Source organism: Microcebus murinus, chromosome 16 (genome assembly GCF_040939455.1).
Source record: "Microcebus murinus isolate Inina chromosome 16, M.murinus_Inina_mat1.0, whole genome shotgun sequence".
Taxonomy (NCBI): Eukaryota; Metazoa; Chordata; class Mammalia; order Primates; family Cheirogaleidae; genus Microcebus; species Microcebus murinus.
Genome location: NC_134119.1, coordinates 64205468 through 64224658, shown reverse-complemented (window position 1 = coordinate 64224658; position 19191 = coordinate 64205468). Strand labels below are relative to the sequence as shown.

The 19191-nt window shown below is 58.5% G+C and overlaps 1 protein-coding gene across 2 annotated transcripts in view; it reads right to left on the bottom strand.

Moving 5' to 3' along the window:
* Nucleotides 1–3585: 3585 nt before the first annotated feature.
* Nucleotides 3586–19191, bottom strand: part of BCAM (basal cell adhesion molecule (Lutheran blood group)) — a 366430-nt gene continuing 350824 nt past the window's right edge. For both annotated transcript variants that reach the window (XM_075993169.1, XM_012761359.3), the window contains exons 2-16: nucleotides 12946–13051; nucleotides 10193–10314; nucleotides 9441–9669; nucleotides 9282–9352; nucleotides 8895–8991; nucleotides 8608–8790; nucleotides 8037–8173; nucleotides 7574–7730; nucleotides 5817–5932; nucleotides 5569–5710; nucleotides 5275–5411; nucleotides 4973–5117; nucleotides 4739–4883; nucleotides 4092–4209; nucleotides 3586–4002 (exon numbers count right to left, since the gene is read on the bottom strand). In XM_075993169.1, coding sequence (XP_075849284.1) covers nucleotides 3997–4002; nucleotides 4092–4209; nucleotides 4739–4883; nucleotides 4973–5117; nucleotides 5275–5411; nucleotides 5569–5710; nucleotides 5817–5932; nucleotides 7574–7730; nucleotides 8037–8173; nucleotides 8608–8790; nucleotides 8895–8991; nucleotides 9282–9352; nucleotides 9441–9669; nucleotides 10193–10314; nucleotides 12946–13030 — 1890 coding nt within the window. In that variant the 5' untranslated portion in view covers nucleotides 13031–13051 and the 3' untranslated portion in view covers nucleotides 3586–3996. The remainder of the gene's footprint in view (nucleotides 4003–4091; nucleotides 4210–4738; nucleotides 4884–4972; nucleotides 5118–5274; nucleotides 5412–5568; nucleotides 5711–5816; nucleotides 5933–7573; nucleotides 7731–8036; nucleotides 8174–8607; nucleotides 8791–8894; nucleotides 8992–9281; nucleotides 9353–9440; nucleotides 9670–10192; nucleotides 10315–12945; nucleotides 13052–19191) is intronic.

Sequence of the window (19191 nt, the reverse complement as noted above, 5' to 3'; positions counted from 1 at the left end):
ATTCTAAGGAATTCATCTACGGATAGATCATGCACGGGTAAAATGATATTTGCACAGATTATTCATTACAGCATTGTTTTTAATGGCCCAGAGTACAGAGACTGGATTGGGATAAAAGTTTTGCAAGACTAGACGCTGATATTCATATTGCACAGAGATAGCCTATATATTAGTAAGAAAATGTAAACAACCGAAAAGTAGGCAGAGCATATGACAATTCACAAAGTGGGGGGAGCAAACGGCCCATGGACATATGGAAAAACACAAGAAAGATCAGAGAATCCAAATTAGAACACGACAAAAATGCCATTTGCAGGCTGGGCACGGTGGCTCACGCCTGTAATCCTAGCACTCTGGGAGGCCGAGGCGGGTGGATCGCTCCAGGTCAGGAGTTCGAAATTAGCCTAAGCAAGAGTGAGACCCTGTCTCTACTATAAATAGAAAGAAATTAATAGGCCAACTAATATATATAGAAAAAATTAGCCAGGCATGGTGGCGCATGCCTGTAGTCCCAGCTACCTGGGAGGCTGAGGCAGGAGGATCGCTTGAGCCCAGGAGTTTGAGGTTGCTGTGAGCTAGGCTGATGCCATGGCACTCTAGCCTGGGCAACAGAGTGAGACTGTCCAAAAAAAAAAAAAAAAAAATACCATTGTAGTGAATTCCTGTACTGGGATGTTGCCTAAGCATCCATTCTGAGAATGTTGCACTTTGTTATTCTAGAAGCAGGGCTTAGTCACCCTTGACAGCTTCCCGTCCTCTGTCTACTCCCAGTTCCTTAATGCGTTTGATCCAGGCATCTGCCTTATACAACCGGCTCCTGGTGACCCCTCCCTACGGAACAAGCTAGAAACAGCCACCCGTTGGCCTGGTGAGGCGAGCCGCCCTCTCCTCCCAGATCTGTAAGTAATAAACTGCTGCTGTTATTTCATGTGTTTTGTTGAGTCTCACCTCTGCGTGACGGTCCTCTGAGTCTCACCCGAGAGATACATCTGAACCTGACTTTTTTTTTTTTTTTTGCAGGCATGCACCACCATGCCCGGCTAATTTTTTCTATATATATTAGTTGGCCAGTTAATTTCTTTCTATTTATAGTAGAGACGGGGTCTCGCTCTTGCTCAGGCTGGTTTTGAACTCCTGACCTTGAGCAATCCGCCCGCCTCGGCCTCCCAGAGAGCTAGGATTACAGGCGTGAGCCACCGCGCCCGGCCTGAACCTGACTTTTTGTAATCCTAGCACTGTAGGAGGCTGAGGCAGCCGGATTGCTGGAAGTCAGGAGTTCAAAACCAGCCTGAGCAAGAGCGAGACCCCGTCTCTACTATAAAAATAGAAAGAAATTAATTGGCCAATTAATATATAGAAAAAATTAGCCGGGCACGGTGGCACATGCATGTAGTCCCAGCTACTCGGGAGGCTGAGGCAGCAGGATTGCTTGAGTCCCCAAAAAAAAGAAAAGAAAAAAAACGAACCTGACTTCTTCCTCGTTCCGGGCTTTCCTAGAGGGTGGCTGTGCCGGGAGGAATGAACTTGATGCAGGTCAGACAAGAACCACAGGGGCATCTGCCAGTACAAACAAGCTCTTAGGAGAGGGACACCTGGTGGCATGTTGGACACTTAGGCATTAGGCCATGCGTCAGGATAAAGCATCCCATGAAAGCCACACAGTAAACACCACGATCAGATCCCTGCAGTGCCAGAGTTTATAGCCACTCTCATGAGAGAAACCTCAAGACCAAATTAGAAAGAAAAAAAAAAAAGGCAAGGGCCATTTTTTTTTTTTTTTTTTGGTCCGCCAAACAGGCAACAATTTGAAGGCTAACTGCAAGTGTTGGCAAAAATATGGGGTCACGGGCACAGTCTCATACACCCTGATGGGAGTGTGCATTACTTAGAACTTTTAGGGAAAGTAAGCTGTTCAAAATTTGTTTTAGGCCGGGCATGGTGGCTCACGCTTGTAATGCTAGCTCTCTGGGAGGCCGAGGCAGGCCGAATGCTCGAGGTCAGGAGTTCGAAACCAGCCTGAGCAAGAGCGAGACCCTGCCTCTTCTATAAATAGAAAGAAATTAATTGGCCAACTCATATATATAGAAAAAATCAGCCGGGCATGGTGGCACATGCCTGTAGTCCCAGCTACTTGGGAGGCTGAGGCAGGAGGATTGCTTGAGCCCAGGAGTTTGAGGTTGCTGTGAGCTAGGCTGACGCCACGGCACTCACTCTAGCCTGGGCAACGAAGTGAGACTCTGTCTCAAAAAAAAAAAATTTTTTTTGTTTGTTTTAGTTGCTGACATTTTAAAATGGGTGTATACATAGGAAAGAATACATCTGAGAAAGGATGCAATTTAGCTAAGTAAGTGCTCAGAAGAAAAGTGATGATCTTAACCAAAAAATTGGGTCTAAATTAACCTCATTGTTATGTTTATGTTTTCATTGTCCTTTCTTGTCCACAAGAAGGTAAGCTCCATCAAGGCGGGGACCTCACGCGCCTCTTCACCACTGAATGATGTCACTGTGGAGTGAAGACACTCCGCAGATACTTTCTGAATGAGGGCCAGCAACTCAAAAGTTAGAAAAAAGGCAAAACATAAAGGCAAAGCATCCCGTCAATTTCCCACAGTGACAGATCCTGGAGTGTCCACTTGGTGGCTGAGCAAACTGAGGGTAGAGAGCGGGTCGCTCACCTGAAAGCCAGCCATGGGGGCGCCTGAGTGCAGAACACACCCCACCCCCCACACCGCTGTCCCCTCTAGCTCCACCCACGGCACAGCCATGATCCTGCCACTCTGCACAGCCCCTGGTGCACAGGACAGGCTCAGGCAGGTGAAGTCACTAGGCCCAAGTCATGCGCGGCCACCTCCTGCTACCCTCCGCCACCCTCCGGAGTGCTCCTGGGCCGCTTCTTGCAATGTTTTCTCTCTTTTTCTGACTGTAACGATGTCTCTGAATCCCACTTCTGTGCATGTCTCCTTGTCTCTCTCTCTCTCTCTCTCCAAATCTCTTTCTGTCTCTGTCTTATTTAGGGCTGGTTCTCATCTCGGAGCTTCCCAGCCCCTTCCTCCTGCCTCCCCCTACGCGGTTCCACCCTCTCTCAAATCCCTCTTCCTGGGACTCAGAAAGTCTGTCCGTCACCTTGCTGTCCCTGGCCCCTCCATCTGGATTCTTCAGCCACCCCTGCTTCCCCAGGGAATCCCGGCTGCAGGGACCACGACCCCCCCAGAGGAGGTGGCCCCAGCCCTAATTCCCTCGGCTCTGTGGCTGAGATTTTCCTATTCCAGCTTCAATTCTCCCGGGGGCTCTGGTAAGGGAGACTGGGAACTTCTACTTAAGGGACAGCACCCCACCCCCAGGCAGGCCCTGGTCCTCGGGGGGCCAGGCCCAGTGTCCCCTGGGCCCCAGCATCTCTCCCCTCCACCCTTGGCCAGCTAAGTCATCCTCTGCGCCCGGGTGCATTCTCCCTCTCTCTCTCATTTCTTTCTCCATGACATCAGGGCTTCTCTGGAGGTCCAGCAAGGGAGGGGACAGGGAGAGGCTGGGAGGGGAGAGTCACCTGCACCGCCCCTCCCCCCAGAGGAGGCGCCAGCTACAGGATGGTGTCGATGTGACAGCATTTATTCCAGACTCCAGTGTCCACAGATGATGGGGGCGGGCGCGGGGCGGGGGCGGGATCCAGTGTCAGACTATGCAGCAGGACGTCAGGTGGGGGGACCAGCAAGGGAGGCAGGAGGTAAAAATAGCCCCGGCCAGCGGACCCTCGAACCTCGTCCCAGGCCAGGCCCTGGGCGTGGGTCCAGGAGCTATTCTGGGGCCTGGGAGAGTCATACTCCCTGGAGGAAGGTCCCCTCCCTCCTTCCCTCCCGCTGCGGGTCCCTGCCTGGCCAGCAGAGGAAGGAAGGGAGGGCCGGAGCAGGGAGAGGGAAGGCGGGGGCGGCCGGCGTGAGCAGGGCGGCTCGTCTGATGCCTGCGACTCTGTGTGCAGTGACCGCCTCTAGGAGGTCCTTGTGCTCAGCACTGGGGAGAAAACAGGGAGGTCGGCTGGTGCCAGGGGCTGTCCCACTGTCCAGCAGGTCCCCTCACCAGGCGGCCAGGCCCTCACCTACCTCGTCTCCGAAGCCCCCACTGCCACCCCTGGCTCCTCCAAAGGTCCCTCCCGTGAGAAGGCCCGTCTGCTCTGGCCGCTCTGACCCTGACTGGCTCAGCTCTGGCTCCCTGGGTGGCCTGGGGGGAGGAGGTGGCGTGTTGGGGGTGGTCATGGCCGGGAGCTGGGACGGGAGGTGAGGATGGGGTTGTGCTGGTCAGGAGGACTCTGGGGTGGGCGGCAATGGGTTGGGGATGGGCTAGGGGTGGCAGTGGTGTTGGGGTGAGGGAGGGGGACAGGGATAGGGTTGAAGGTGCCATCGGGGTTGGCTTTGGGATGGGTCTGGAATGGTGTTGAGGGTGGCGCTGTGGTTGGGATGGTTGGCGATGGGAAGGGGGATGTGGCTGAAGTTGGGTGTGGTGACAGTCCTGGGCTGGGCTGGGGATGTCGCCAGGGAAGGGCCGATGGTGAGAGGTAGGACTTGGAGGAGGAGCTAGGGGAAAGTGGGGGCGTGGCTAGAGGTGGGCGGGGAGAGGGGCGTGGCCCCGTGTTGGGGGAGACTGGAGACAGGTTATGGGGATGGGATTGAGGGTGGTTAAGGGCCAGGCTGGCCTGGGGTTGGAGACAGGGCTGGCATATGAGGTCACTCGGAGGTGGCAGGCCACTCACGGAGTCCCCTTCTCCCCGCGCCGGCAGCAGACAGGGCGTCCCTTGCGCCTCATGCAATAGAAGGCAGCGACGACGAGCAGCAGGAGGCCCACGCTGACCGCCACGGCCATGACAGCCACTCCGGCCTGGGGGATCTGGGGGGCCACTGCAGGACCAGGACGGGACAGCGGGGGTCAGGCGGCTGGGCCGTGTCTGCCCCGCCCCTGGCTCCCCTCCTGCCGCCCTGGGCCTCACCGGTGCCGAAGTGGAAGACATGCCGGGTGCTCCCGTGGGGGTTGGAGGCCTCACAGGAGACGCCGTCTTGGCTCAGGGCACTGGTCACTCTCAGGGTCAGGGAGCTGCTCACCCAGCCCGGCCTCCCGGGCACCGGCTCTGCCGACTGTGGAGGCTTGGGTCAGGCCGGGCCCGGGATTGGGGCTGGGGTGAGGGTGGAGGTGAAAGATGTCCAGTCCCCCGGAAGTGGGCAGTTGTGGCGGGGTGTCCCCCGAGGGGCTGGGGGAGGGTGCCTGGGCCCTGCGGTGTGGAGGGTCCCTTACGCTGCTGCCCGGCTGGCTCCAGGTGAGCTTGGGCTCCGGGTAGCCGCGGGCAGAGCAGGTCAGCGTGGCTTCGTCTCCTTCCCTCCAGCTGCTCTCTGCCTGGGGCTCCGTCTCCTCTGCCTTTAACTCCGGTGACCCTGGGGGTGGTGGGGACAGGAGCGAGGGAGAGGAAGGCACACCCACCGGGGAAGGGAAAGGGGGGAGGGAGAGATAAGGAGAGAGGAGGGAGACAGAGCAGAAGGCAGAGGCCACCACGGACCCACCGTCCCCACCCAAGCGTCCCCCAGGCCTCACCTTGGACCAGCAGCTCGAAGCTCCGCGTGCGGCTGAGGAGGGGCACGGTGGGCGTGAAGGCCTCGCACGTGTAGGTGCCGGCGGAATCGAAGGTGACAGAGCTGAGGGACAGCGTGGGGCCGTCCCCTAGGGGCACCGAGTCCTGGGCAGGGGGAGGAAGAGCAGGCCGTGGGTGAGGGCGGGCGGAAGAGAGGAGGGAGCAGGCAGGCGGAGGGGCCGAGGGCCAGAGGGGGTCCCTTCCCTGTCACCTTGGTCCAGCGCAGGGCGGGGCTGGGCAGGCCGCGCGCGGAGCAGTTCACGGCTGCGCTGCTCTTCAGGGGCAGGGAGAGGTCCTCGCTCGCGCTGAGCTCCAGGGGGTCCAGGTCTGGAGGGGTACAGTCTGTCACCTTTTCCAGCCCCTGCCCGCTCGGCCGGGGGCTCTCCGGGACGCAGACATCAGTGGACAGTCACGAGCAGAGAACGACAAACGTCCCTCCTCACTGTCCCCGTCTATGTGAAGTCACTTCCCGAAACACACGCCCAAGTCGGCTGCTTTTCCCCAGAGCAGACACCTGAGCCCAAGGTTAATGGCTGACCTTGAGGGCATGAGGTGTCCCTTGTCTTCTCCTCCCTGTCACCCCACACCAGCCTTCCTGCAGGTCTTTATCTGCTCTGATCCCCACATCTCTTCATGTCTGACCCCGGGTCCGACTGTCTCCACGGCCTCCTCCTGCCTGGCCTGCCCCTCACTCTTGTCCTCTTCAGTCTTCCTCCTCTGAGCAGCCAGAGGGACAAGACACACTGGCCAGCCCCCTACAGTGGCTCCCCAGGACGCCTGGCCTACATGATCCTTCCTGGTTTCCTCCCCCCTCCCCCCTTGCCCACTTGTCCAGCTACCCTGTCCTCTTGCTTTTTTTCTTTTGAGTAGACCAAGTTGGGTCCTGCCTCAGGACCTTTGCACATGCTCTCTCTGCCTGGAAAGCTCTTCTTCTAACTCTTTGCGTCTCTGATTACACTCTTTGGTTTCTTACTCAAATCTCCCCTCCTAGGCCGGGCGCTGTGGCTCACGCCTGTAATCCTAGCTCTTGGGAGGCCGAGGCGGGCGGATTGCTCAAGGTCAGGAGTTCAAAACCAGCCTGAGCAAGAGTGAGACCCCGTCTCTACTATAAATAGAAAGAAATTAATTGGCCAACTGATATATATATAAAAAATTAGCCGGGCATGGTGGCGCATGCCTGTAGTCCCAGCTACCCGGGAGGCTGAGGCAGAAGGATCACTCGAGCCCAGGAGTTTGAGGTTGCTGTGAGCTAGGCTGACGCCACGGCACTCACTCTAGCCTGGGCAACAAAGGGAGACTCTGTCTCAAAAAAAAAAAAAAAAAAAAAAAAAAAAAAAAAAAAAAAAAAAAATCTCCCCTCCTCACAGAGGCCTCCCTGACCCCCTGCTGTGGACACCCAGATCTTCTCTATAGCACCAAAGGATTGATTCCACCAGCTGCTGAGAAGGATGACAGCTGTCAGCCTGCAGCTGTCGCCCCTCTCTGGGAACTGCCTCAGCTGCTGAGAGCCCCTTGCCCAAGGTCACGCCCCTTCCTGGGGCAGCACACATCCGATGCGTGCATCTAATATCTGGCGCAGGGTCTGCCCCGGGAAGGGACATGTGAAGTAGCTTTGACTGGGGTGAAGGGTCTGCTGGAGTGAAGCTGGCCAGGTGGGCCTTGAAGGCCATAGTCAGGCACCTGGGTTTTCTCCCAAGGGCACTGGGGAGCCATGGCAGCTTCTGAGCAGGGGAAGGTCAGGTGTGCGCTATGGAAGGAGCTCTCTGGCTGCCTTGTATAGAATAGATTGGAAGGGGCCAGGGGTGGGGACCCCGCAGAGAGAGAACCAGGGCAATCACCGTAGACGTGCAGGGAAAGGGTTCAAGGCAGAATACTCTGGATGCCGAGCAACTGCAGGGCTGTGGGCGGGGAGGATGGAGCAGACAGCTGATGCCAGGCCCCCCTTCCTCCCCCGTCGCCCGGGCTCACAGGCCACGTGCAGCTCCAGGGTCTGGGAGAGCTGGGCGTCCTCAGCGGCGTCGTAGTCTTCCACTCTGCAGCCGTACGTCCCGCTCTGGCCCCGCTGCACCCCCACCAGGGTCAAGTTCCCCTCAAGGTTTATATTCAGCACTTCCTCCTGCTTGTCCTAGGGGACCGGGGACGAGGCACCGGGCTCAGGAGCCACCCTAGCCCAGTGCGGTTATTCGAGGTCAGGGGTCACCAACTTAGTGTCATGCTAGGCCAGGGCCCATTCGAGTCAGGGATCAGGGGTCACCCAAGTCAGGACTCTCTCAAACCAGGGGTCAGAGGTCCTTTTAGCTGGTTGGTGACCAGGTCGGGTGGCTTGCTATGCCAGGGGCCACCCAGGTCCAACACCAGAAGTTGGTGCAGATTAGTACAGCGCAGAGGTCAGGGGCTGGGGGGGTCCCAAAGGGACCAGAGGGTGGGTCACCTGAAGGCGGAAGAACAAGTACTCTGGGCTGGGGCTGCCGTCCCCCCGGCAGAGCAGCTGGACAGAGTCGCCCTCGCGCACCCAGCCCGCCGCGGTGGCCGGGCTGCCCAGCCAGAACTGCACTTGTTCCGTGGGATCTAAGGGCAGAGAAGACGGGAGACGGGATCAGGCGACAGGCGGGGCTGGCGGAAGCCACAGGTCATATGTTTCCAGGCTCAGGTTCACACTTGTTCTGAGATGGGGGTGCTAGAGGTCAGAGGTTAAAGTAAGCTGAGCGCATAGGTCAAGGGTCAGAGGTCAGTGTGGGTGACAGGTCAGTGTGAAACTTGGGGCCACATGTCCCATGGGGACCCAATTCAGCATGAGAAGGTGGGGCATGTCATTTAGTCCTAAAACTCCACGGGGTTCAGGGTCCTTTGTGGGGGTCAGAAGTCAGGATGGGGCTCATGCTACCACTTGAGGTCAGAGGTTGGCGGCCAGCACCAGCGGGAGGCGGGGCGTGGGGGGTGGAGGGCCAGAGGGGACAGGCGTGGAGTCTGAGATCAGGGGTCAAGGGCCAGTGTGGACTCACAGTGCAGGGTGAGGCGGAAGGGGGGGCTCTCCAGGCGGCCGTGGTGGCCCGAGGGCAGGCTGTAGTGGGCGGCACAGTGGAAGTTGGCGTCTCGGTCCGCCTTGTGGAGCCGCAGGTAGAGGGTGCTGCTGAGAGACAGCAGGCCCGAGGTCTCCCGGACGGTGCGGCTGGTCATGTAGCCCTCTGGGAGAGAGGGGGGAGGCGGTCAGCCAGCCCCCGGACACCACCTGCCGCAGCCCACGTGTCGCTGGGCAGCCCACGTGTCGCTGGGCTCCCGCGCCGCTCACCTGAGTTCACCTCCATGGGCACCTGCAGGCGCTGCCCGTCCCGATACCACGTGATCTGGGGGGCCGGGTTCCCGTTCTGGCTGTTGCAGGTGGCAATCTGAGGCAGACATGGCGTGGCCTGGGCTCTGAGCCAGGACTCTGAAGTCTGGGTCTCCCTTTCCGCGGTTCTCCAAACCCCACACTGCCCGGGACCCAGAATTCCAAACCGCAGCAGCCCCTGCTCCGCCCCTGCCGGGACCGGGATTCTGGGCCCACAGCCCTTACTTCCCAGGACTCAGGAGTCGGGGACCCTGTCCCCCCTCGTCCTACGCCAGAGTCCAGGCCACTGCTGGTTAGGACCCAGCTGTCCAGCCCCGTGTCCCCTCCTCCCCCGGAACCCTGAGGTACCTGCTGGGCAGAGTCTTCCATCACAGACAGTGTCCCTCTGTTGGGGGACACCTCGGTGGCCTCCGGCTTTGCTAACGGGGAAGATGTTCATGTCAGGAGCCCCCTCCCCGGCCCTCACCTGCCCCACCCTCCCCCCCAGGGGTGCCCAGGGACACTCACCAAATACACTGAGCCTCGCGGTGGCCTCCGCGGTGCCTGCCGCCCCGGCCCTCACCACGCACACGTAGTCCCGCTCATCGCCCACCTGGGCCTCCGCCAGCACCAGGCGTCCCCGGGAGTCCAGCTGGTACGGGGGGCTGCGGCCCCCGGCGTCGTGCACCGTGCCCTGCAGCTTGGAGCCCTGCATCTCGGCCGAGGCCAGGCGGCGGCGGGCCCCGGAGCGGTCGGTCTGCGGGCGCGGGCGGGTGGGCGCTCGGCCTCGGCCTCTCTCTCCACGGCCCCTTGGCTCTTTGCTGCCCCACGGGGGCTGCGTCTTTTCCCCTTGTTATCACTTTCTCTGGCTCCACTGTCCCTCTCCGCCCTTCCCACTTCTGCTCCTTATCTCTTCTCGATTTTTCTCTGTCTCCCTTTCTCCATCTCATGCTGTTCCCATCTTTCCTCCTCTCTGTCTCTCCCGCTCCCGCCTGTCTTCTCATTTTCTCTCCTCTTTAGTCTTGTCCCCAAGTCTCTTGCTTTCTTGGTGTCTGTCAGCCGTGTGAAGGAGGACTTGATTCTAGACTGAGCTGAGCCCAGACACCTGGGACCTTGGAGAGCCCCTTCCCTCGCTGGGCCTCAATTTATTGCTCCATCAGTAACACGGAAATACAGCTTGGGGGATCTCTTATGGTCCTCTGGGCCCTGATCAGTGTTTGTCACCCTGCTGTGCCCTGATTCCCAAGCCCTCTCCCCTCCCCCCAGCCCAAAGCACTCACAATAAACCATTCCAGCACATAATGGTCGTGGGCTCCCAAGGGAGTGCAGTCCAGGGTGACGAGCTCCCCTCGCATCACCTCCACCAGGGGGGGCACAGACAGGTGCACCTCGGCCTGGGCACCTGTGGGACAGTAGTGGAGCTGTCTCCCACCACGCCCGCAGAAAAAGCCTTCTAGGCCGGGTGCGGTGGCTCACACCTGTAACCCCTGCAATCCCAACCAGCACTTCCAGAAGTTTGAGACCAGTCTGGGCAACATAGCAAGACCCTGTCTCTACAAAAGCATTTCAAAATGAAAAAGAAAAATTAGCCAAGTGAGGTGGCATACAAATGTAGTCCCAGTTACTAGGGAGGCTGAGACAGGAAGATCACTTCAGCCCAGGAGTTCAAGGCTGCAGTGAGCTACGATCATGCCACTGCAACAGAGTGAGACTCTATCTCTAATAAAAAAAAAAAAAAAAAGAAGGAGGCTGGGCGCTGTGGCGGACGCCTGTAATCCTAGCACTTTGGGAGGCTGAGGTGGGAGAATTGCTTGAGTCTACGAGTTTGAGAACAGCTTGAGCAAGAGTGAGAGTTATAAGAGTTAGCCAGGCGTGGTGGTACATGCTTGTAGTCCCAGCTATTTGGAAAGCTGAGGATTGCTTGAGCCCAAGAGTTTGAGGTTGCAGTAAGCTGTGATGAGTAAGCCACTGCACTCTAGCTTGGGCAAAAGAGTAAGACTTTATTCCAACAGAAAGGACGAAAGAGGCTTCCAGAGGCTTCTCCTCCCTCAGACCCAGGGGTCCAGCTCCAGCCCCTCCTCCCTCAGACCCAGGGGTGCAGCCCCAGCCCCTCCTCCCTCAGACCCAGGGGTCCAGCCCCAGCCCCTCCCCCCTCAGACCCAGGGGTGCAGCCCCAGCCCCTCCCCCCTCAGACCCAGGGATCCAGCCCCAATCCCTCCCCCGTCAGACCCAGGGGTCCAGCCCCAGCCCCTCCCCCCTCAGACCCAAGGGTCCAGCCCCAGCCCCTCCCCCCTCAGGCCCAGGGGTCCAGCCTCAGCCCCTCCCCCCTCAGACCCAGGGGTCCAGCCCCAGCCCCTCCCCCTCAGACCCAGGGGTGCAGCCTCAGCCCCTCCCCCCTCAGAGCCAGGGGTCCAGCCCCAGCCCCTCCTCTCTCAGACCCAGCTCCTCTCTCCTTCCATGTCTCATTTCTGAGCCTCAGACCCCGTCAGTGGGTCCCTCCATCTCTCCCTTCACTTGCGGAGAGAGCTGAGGGCTTCTCCCCTGGGCTGCATGGGCCCTGTGGCCTCTGTTCACTGGTCTTGGGGCTGGCAAAGTCCCCTCAAGGGCAGGGCCAGGCCTGGCTCATCCTTTTGCCTCCAGCGCCCAGGGCAGGACCTATCAAAGTGAGGTGGGGTATGCGTCTCTCTCCATCCTGGTCTCCCTCTCTGCGTGTGCCTCTCCACCTCTCCGTCCCTGTCTCTCTCTGTCCCCATCTCTCTGAGCTCCTGGTCTCTTCTGCTCCGTCATGAACCGGGGGGCTGGGTGTGGGCTGCAGCCGGGCCTGGTGCTCGGGCGGGCGGGATGAGTGTGTGGGGGTGGCAAGGGGGGACAGGGCTGGGCAGGTTTCAGGAATGTGGGAGGGACAGGCTGGCTGAGACCTGCCCGGCCTGGCGCCAGAGCCCCCCGCCCGCCCCTCAGCCCCCCTGTCTCTTGGATAGAAGGGAAGGGGGTAAGGTGAGTCACCTCAGAACAGGATAAAGTTGAGGCCCAGGAGCCGGGATGAGGGAGAAGGGAGCCGGGGGCCTGGGCTGCTGGCAGGGGCCTGGCAGATAGAGCAGTTGGGAAACTACCATGCTCTCTCACCCTCTGGGCTGGCATCCTGGCATCAGCTCTCAGTTCTTAGAACCTCCCGGCCCCACCCAGCCTGGCCCAGCCCTACCCCTGGGGACCCACATTTACAATGCTTGTGCCAGGGGCCTGGGTTCCCAGGCATCTACCTCTGGCCCCAGCCTGTCCCAGGGGAGGGTCCTGGGGCCAGGCTGGTGCCTAGAGCTGGAGCTGAGCTGCAGATCTCAAGCTCTCTCTCTCTCATCTCTCTGTCCCTCCGTCCCCAGCCCCTCAGGGCCTCCTCCCCTCCAACCACCACGCAGGTGTGTCAATTAATCTGGGGCCGCAGGAAGGGGGCACTGTCACTTGGAAACACTTTGTTCCACTGTCACTGCCCACGGCTGGTTCCAGCCCTTTCCTGCGGGAGATGGGTTCTTTAAACACTCTGGACTCTGGATTTGGGTTGGGGAAACCCTCAAATATGTATGTATCACGGGTTTCCAGCAGTAGGGTCCTGGCTTCTTTAGGGAACTCCTGACCCCCCAAAACTTGAGAACTTTTGTGGGAGGACCCTTGGAGTTTTGGTGTTCTGTGTCCTGGAGAAGCCACTCTAGCCACTGAAGGCCTGGACTCCCGGGTCTGAGAGAAGAGGGGCTGAGGTCCAGGTTCCAGGGTTTGAGGGAGCAGGGCGCTGGGGACCGAGATTCCGGGGTCCTGAGTGGGAAGGAGCTGACTTCTCTGGTCATCTCTGGTCTACTGCCGTAGTATCCCCCAGCTGTCCAGCCTGGCTGTCCTCAGGTCTCCAGTGGGGGGTACCTTCCAATGCTCCCCTCCTCCCTGGGGACCCCAGATTTTGTTTCCCGGGGTCGCCGAAAGCCCCTTCTCCTTGCTTTCCCAGGGTGCCCAGGGGCCGCCCCCCAGTCCCACCCTGCCAGCGCGAGCATACCTGGGTGCGCCGCCAGCAGGAGCGCCAGCAGCAGCAGCAGCCGCGGGGCCCTGCGCGCCCCGCCTGGGGCGTCCGGGGGCTCCATGTTCGCGGCGCGGCGGCGACTGAGCGGGGACTGCAGCTCGGCGCGAGGCCCCGCCCCCGCCGCCCCGCCCCGCCCCGCCCCGCCCTCGCGCCCCCCCAGTCCCCCAGCCGGGCGCGGGGCCAGGACCTCCCACTGCCCGGAGCCGACCTCCCAGCGCACGGCCAGGCGCGGGGCTCCCTCCGCCCCCGGCCAGGGCTGTCCTGGCTCCGGCTGGCCAGCGCCCGCAGCGGGGCCTGAAACCAGTCCAGCCGGTGTCCTGGGCTGGGATCCCGCGGGCGCCCCTCGCTCTCTCTGCCCGGGGCCTTGGGGCCTCGGTCCCGCAATGGCCAGGAGCCTTGCCTGGCCTTGTCGATTTTAACCAGCGGACGCTGGGACGACCAGTGGCTTGCGCTGGCCTCTCCCAGTGTCACTAATGTCCCCAAGCATCACCGTGCTTTGCACCGGCCTCTCCCACCGCACCCGGCGGCCCCGCCTGGCCGGTGGCCCGCGGCCGCTTCTCCCGCTCTGCCGCCGGTGCCCTCCCCCGTGGCCAGGGCTCTGGGCTGTTCCCGTTTGCCCGGTAGCCTGGAGCCGACCAGTCCCATCTCTTATCTCTAATGGTCTTCAAATCCCAGTTCCACGCAGGCCGCTGTGAGGAAGAGGGGGGAGCCCGGCGCTCTCTCCCTCGCTGGCCTTGGAAGGCCCTCCCGCTCTTCCCCCTGTCCGGGGAATCCCAGGAATGCCACCCCCCTTCCTCCTTCCTGCTCCCCCTTCGGTTCCCTCCCGGCCTTGGGGGGAGGGGAGGAGAGTCGGGCTGGCCGGAGCAGGTGAGTGGGGGAGGGGAAGAGGCCAGTGCACCTGGCGGAAGTGGGAGGAGCCCAGCCACCTGTGGGAAGAGAGGGTCACCAGGCACACTGGGAGGGTCACAGGTCACAAGTGAGGCTTGGAGGGTCACGGGTGAGGAGACTGAGGAGGCTCCACACAAACCTGGCCAGGCCGGGACGAAATCCCAGCAGCTGGCTGCGGCGTTGGGGGAGGGGATGTCACTGGTTACCTGGGAGAAGTTAGTCCAGGCCACTAGTCAGAATGGGGGCTCTCGGGTCATGTTGCAAGGGTGGGGTGGGGGTCGAAGGGTTGGGGGGTTGGAGGTTGGAGGGAGGGGGCGCGTCCCTGCAGCCGGAGCTCTGCCTGGTCGCACACGAGGGGAGGCTTAGATTACAGTCAGCCGGGAGTCATTGGTCAGACTGGTCAGCAACTGTTGTCCTGGGAGAGAGGACATTTTAGTGTCAGCTGCACCATCCCCTCCTCCTGGAAGCCTTCTCTGCCCCCTAGCTGAGAGGTTCCCCTCTGAGCCCCCACAACCCGTGGGCTCCCCCACTTCAGTCCTGCACACTCTGGCAGGTCCCTGTCTGGGGACCGCTCTGTCTCCCTCACTGGACGGTGAGCCTGTGAGGGCAGAGCCAGGGATGTCCTGGTCACCATGGTGTCCTCTGTGTCACCCAGCAAAAGACCAGACACAGAGCAGGTGCTCAGGGAAGGCTTGCATGGCTCAAACCCAGGGACACGCAGCCTACGGGCACACGCCCCCAGACCGGATCATCACAGGACACTCATGGCCACTGCGGTGGCACTCCAAGACAATCCTCAAGTCCTCCCTGGGACAAGCTCACACAGTGCGACCCCAGGCACACCTTAGCTTTTCTGTCCCCAGCTTGTGCACCTGCCGCCTGGGCTGGACCCTGATAGGTAGGTGCCCTGTCATCAGCCACCCCCTGGTGCCTTCCTGAAGCACGGGCCCCCTGAGGTCCCAGGGAGGGAGGAGGACTAGATGGGTTCTCAAAGGAGGAAAGCCATAAATACCAGCCGCAGCCCCTCACAGACGTGCAGAAACTGGTCTTGTAACGTCATCTGCCTTTGTCCCTTACAATTTATTCCCACAAAACAGCCAGAGGGATCCCGTTAAAGTGTGTCAGCTCATGTCACTCTTCTGCAGAGTCCTCCCCTCGAGCCTGTCTCGCTCAGGGGACAAGCCGAAGTTCTCCCCACAGCTCATGAGGTCCTCGGTCCTGCTCCCTTTTATCTCCCTGACCCCATCTCCCACTCACTTCCCCTCACCAGCTCCTCTCGCGTCACGCTGATCTCTCTGCCGCCATGCTCCTCCTTCGACAGGGCGCACGTGCCAGCCTCGGGACCTTCACACTTGCTCTTCCTGCTGCTGGGACATTCTCCCCCCACAGAGCTTCCTCCCGCACTGGCTTCAAATCACAGCTGGGCGCAGTGGCTCACGCTTGTAATTCATGCAACCCTAGCACTTTGGGAGGCCAAGATGGGAGGATCCCTTGAGGCCAGGAGTTTAAAACCAGACGGGGCAACATAGCAAGACCCCAACCACCCCTGTCTCTACAAAAAATTAAAAAATCAGCCGGGTGTGGTGATGCACGCCTGTAGTATCAGCTACTTGCAGGGCTGAGATGGGAGGATCGCTTGAGCCCAGGAGTTCAAGGCTGCAGTGAGCTCTGATCTCACCACTGCACTGCAGCCTTGTCTCTAAAACAAAGCAAAACAAAACTCTACTCGAACCCACCTCATTAAAGAGCTTTCCTTGACCAGTCTATCTAAAATAGTAGCGACTCCTGCTGTCCCGCCACTCCTTATTGCCCTCATCCGACTACATTTCTCTCCGTGGCACTTTTATTGCTTAGTAATTTTTTGTTTGTCTTGCACAGATTACAAACTGCAAAAGAACAGGAACTTTCTTTTGTCCACCAATATAGCTCTAGGGCCTAGAACAGTGCTTGGCATGGGGAAGACCTGAGTAAATATTTGTGGACCAAATTAAATAATGTCCAATCCCATCCTTGCTGTCTCATGTGTCTATACTTATATATCTTCAATCACAAGCGCTTTTTTCCCTACCTTTCTCCCACTATTTTTACACACAGTGTGTGATGCTTACCTTTATTTTTTTAAAATTAATTAATTTATTTTTTGTGACAGGGTCTTGCTTTGTCACCTGGGCTGGAGTGCAGTGGCGTCCTCATAGCTCACTGCAACCTCAAACCCCTGGCCTCAAGCGATTCTCCTGCCTCTGCCTCCCATGTAGCTGGAATTACAAGCTCGCACCAACACACCCAGCTATTTCTTCTATTTTTTTGGAAAGACAAGGTCTCACTCTTGCTCAGATTGGTCTCGAACTCCTGGCCTCAAGCAATCCTCCGCTTTAGTGTCCCAAAGTGCTAACATTACAGGCATGAGCCACCATGCCCGGCCTTGATAGTTAACTTTAAAATGAGCTCACAGTTTGGGAGATGGACATGCTTGAAGCTCTTACCCGAGGAGGGAGGAGGGCATGGGCAATATAAGTAACCTTAACACTTGTATCCCCATAATACGCTAAAATAAAAAAAAATAAAATAAAATGAGCTCACAGCTTGTGGAATATGGGGATCACAGCCCAGCTGAGGGGAATATTTATTCTGAGATGATTCCAGTCTCAGGTCTGGAAAAGAGAACTATTGAAATGTTGTGCTGTTTTGGGCAGCAGTGTGAATGTGTTTTTGATTGTAGAAGGAGAGTTAGTTGTATGAGGAGAATTTAGATAAGAACTTTTTTGGGGGAGAGAGTATACATATACAACAAAAAACGTATTGATATTGAGCATTGGCCGGGCATGTTGGCGCCCGCCTGTAATCCTAGTATTCTGGGAGGCCGAAGCGGGAAGATCGCTTGATGTCAGGAGTTCGAGACCAGCCTGAGCAAGAGCCAGACCCCCATCTCTACTAAAAAATAGAAAGAAATTAGCTGGACAACTAAAAACATATAGAAAAAATTAGCTAGGCCGGGCGTAGTGGCTCACGCCTGTAATCCTAGCACTCTGGGAGACCGAGGCGGGCGGATTGCTCAAGGTCAGGAGTTCGAAACCAGCCTGAGCAAGAGCAAGACCTCGTCTCTACTATAAATAAAAAAGAAATTAATTGGCCAACTAATATACATAGAAAAAATTGGCCGGGCATGGTGGTGCATGCCTGTAGTCCCAGCTACTCGGGAGGCTGAGGCAGAAGGATTGCTTGAGCCCAGGAGTTTGAGGTTGCTGTGAGCTAGGCTGATGCCATGGCACTCTAGCCTGGGCAATGGAGTGAGATTCTGTCTCAAAAAAAAAACAAAAACAAAAACAAAAACAAAAAAACGAAAAAACAAAAAAGCAAACAAAAAGACTCCAGATATTGAGCATTGATAGGGGCAGACTGTAGTGCACTTTTTTTGCAGGGGGAGGGGCGGGGGGCGGTTACCTGGCATTTGCCCCTCCCACACCCCACCCACGTTTAGAGAAATCCCTCTTGTCCGAAAGCCTGGATCCTTCTGTTAAAGCCAACAGGACAGATGTTCGCTTTCCAACCTCTGTTGGCCAATCCTTTCACACTTTTGAATCAGGAGGTAATATTGCAAAAGGAGCAGGAATTGGCTAATGTCTGCCAGCCATAGAAGCTGGGGAAGATTCTCCCCTGCTGGGGAAGATTTTCCAAAGATGGTTGCAACAATCTCTCTCATCCCACGTGTTCTTCTACAATCAGAGCTTGACACTTTCCATCAAGAAGTGGAGCCTATGACCCCCTGCTCTCAAATCTGTGCAGTTTTGTAACTTTCATGTAGCCAACAGAACCAGCAGAATGACACTGCCACTGCCACCGTGTGACTCCTAAGATGAAGTAGAAAAAGCCATGCAGCTTCTGCCTGGGTCACTGGAATACTGTCCAGGAAGCCTCCTGCCACCATATAAGCAGTCTGGCTACCTTGAGGCAGCCATGCTGTGGGGAAGCCCAAGCGGGTCTGTGCGGAGACACACAGGGAGGCTCTGAGGCTAACGAGAGACACCTGTCCCGCCCCAGTCACCGTTGATTGCACCCTGAGCCAGAACCAACCCGCCATGCCCTTCCCCAAATCCTGGCCCATAGAAACCATCAGAGGCAGTGCAACGATTGTTGTCATTTGCCACTAAGTCGGGAGTGAATTGCTATGAGCAGCTAATGAGAAGAGCATCCTGTTTTTGGGGCAGCGGAGGCGAGGAGCCGCCACAGTGTCCAGCGGTTATCAGAGCACCAGTGTGTCCTCATCAGACCGGTTCTGTGGCGTGACTGTCTGGGTTGCCGGGGCTGGCCCGCTGCCACCATTTCTGCTTTCCAGCCCTGGTTCTCCAATCACTGCTGGGATTCTGCAGGCGACCCCAAATCCTCTCAATACGTCGCCTTTCTGCCTCAGACGTGGATTCAGTTGCTTGGAATTCAATCTGTGATACATCCTTCCAGGTCCCTTGTCCAGTGGGATAATTTTCATCATCTTCTAAGTCTCAGCTCAGACACCCCTCTTCCTGGAAGCCCTCCCAGACCTCCCAGGCGGGGCCAGGCACCCCCTCTGGGCTCCCCTATTCCAACCCTGCCCACTCTGGGTCATCGCTGTCTGGGGACAGGTCTGTCTCCCCTCCTGGATTGTGAAGCCCAGGGGGACAGGGACCAGGGCTGGGCACAGGACAGGGGCTCAGGGCATGTGGACTGCTCTAACTGAGGTGGAGGGAGGCGTGGGTCCCTCCATGAGTGGTCAGGTGGGGACCCGCCCACCGCCTCATCTCCTTTTAGACTAGAAGTTATTGTTACTCTGGAGAAGGATCCCAGAGGGCGACGGAGGGGAGAGGGAGGGACGGAGAGAGCAGGTTGTGGAGACACTGGGCACGTTTCTCAAGGAAACATGTGTGGTCCTTTTGATTAGGGCCTTAGAACTTGAATATCTGGATCTGGGTCCAGGCATTTTTTTGCCATGGTGGGGGAGGGGAGTGGGATGCCTGGTTCTCTGAGAACTTGGGACTCTGGACACCTAAGTCCTGAGGGCAGGACTCCTGGGACTGCCAGAGGAGGCTGCGGCCCAGAGTCTGTTTGAAGGTCTGAGTGAGAAGGGGCTGGGGCTGGACCCTTGGGTCTGAGGGAGGAGGGGCTGGGGCTGGACCCTTGGGTCTGAGGGGGGAGGGGCTGGGGCTGGACCCCTGGGTCTGAGGGGGGAGGGGCTGGGCTGGACCCCTGGGTCTGAGGGGGGAGGGGCTGGGCTGGACCCCTGGGTCTGAGGGGGGAGGGGCTGGGGCTGGACCCCTGGGTCTGAGGGAGGAGGGGCTGGGGCTGGACCCCTGGGTCTGAGGG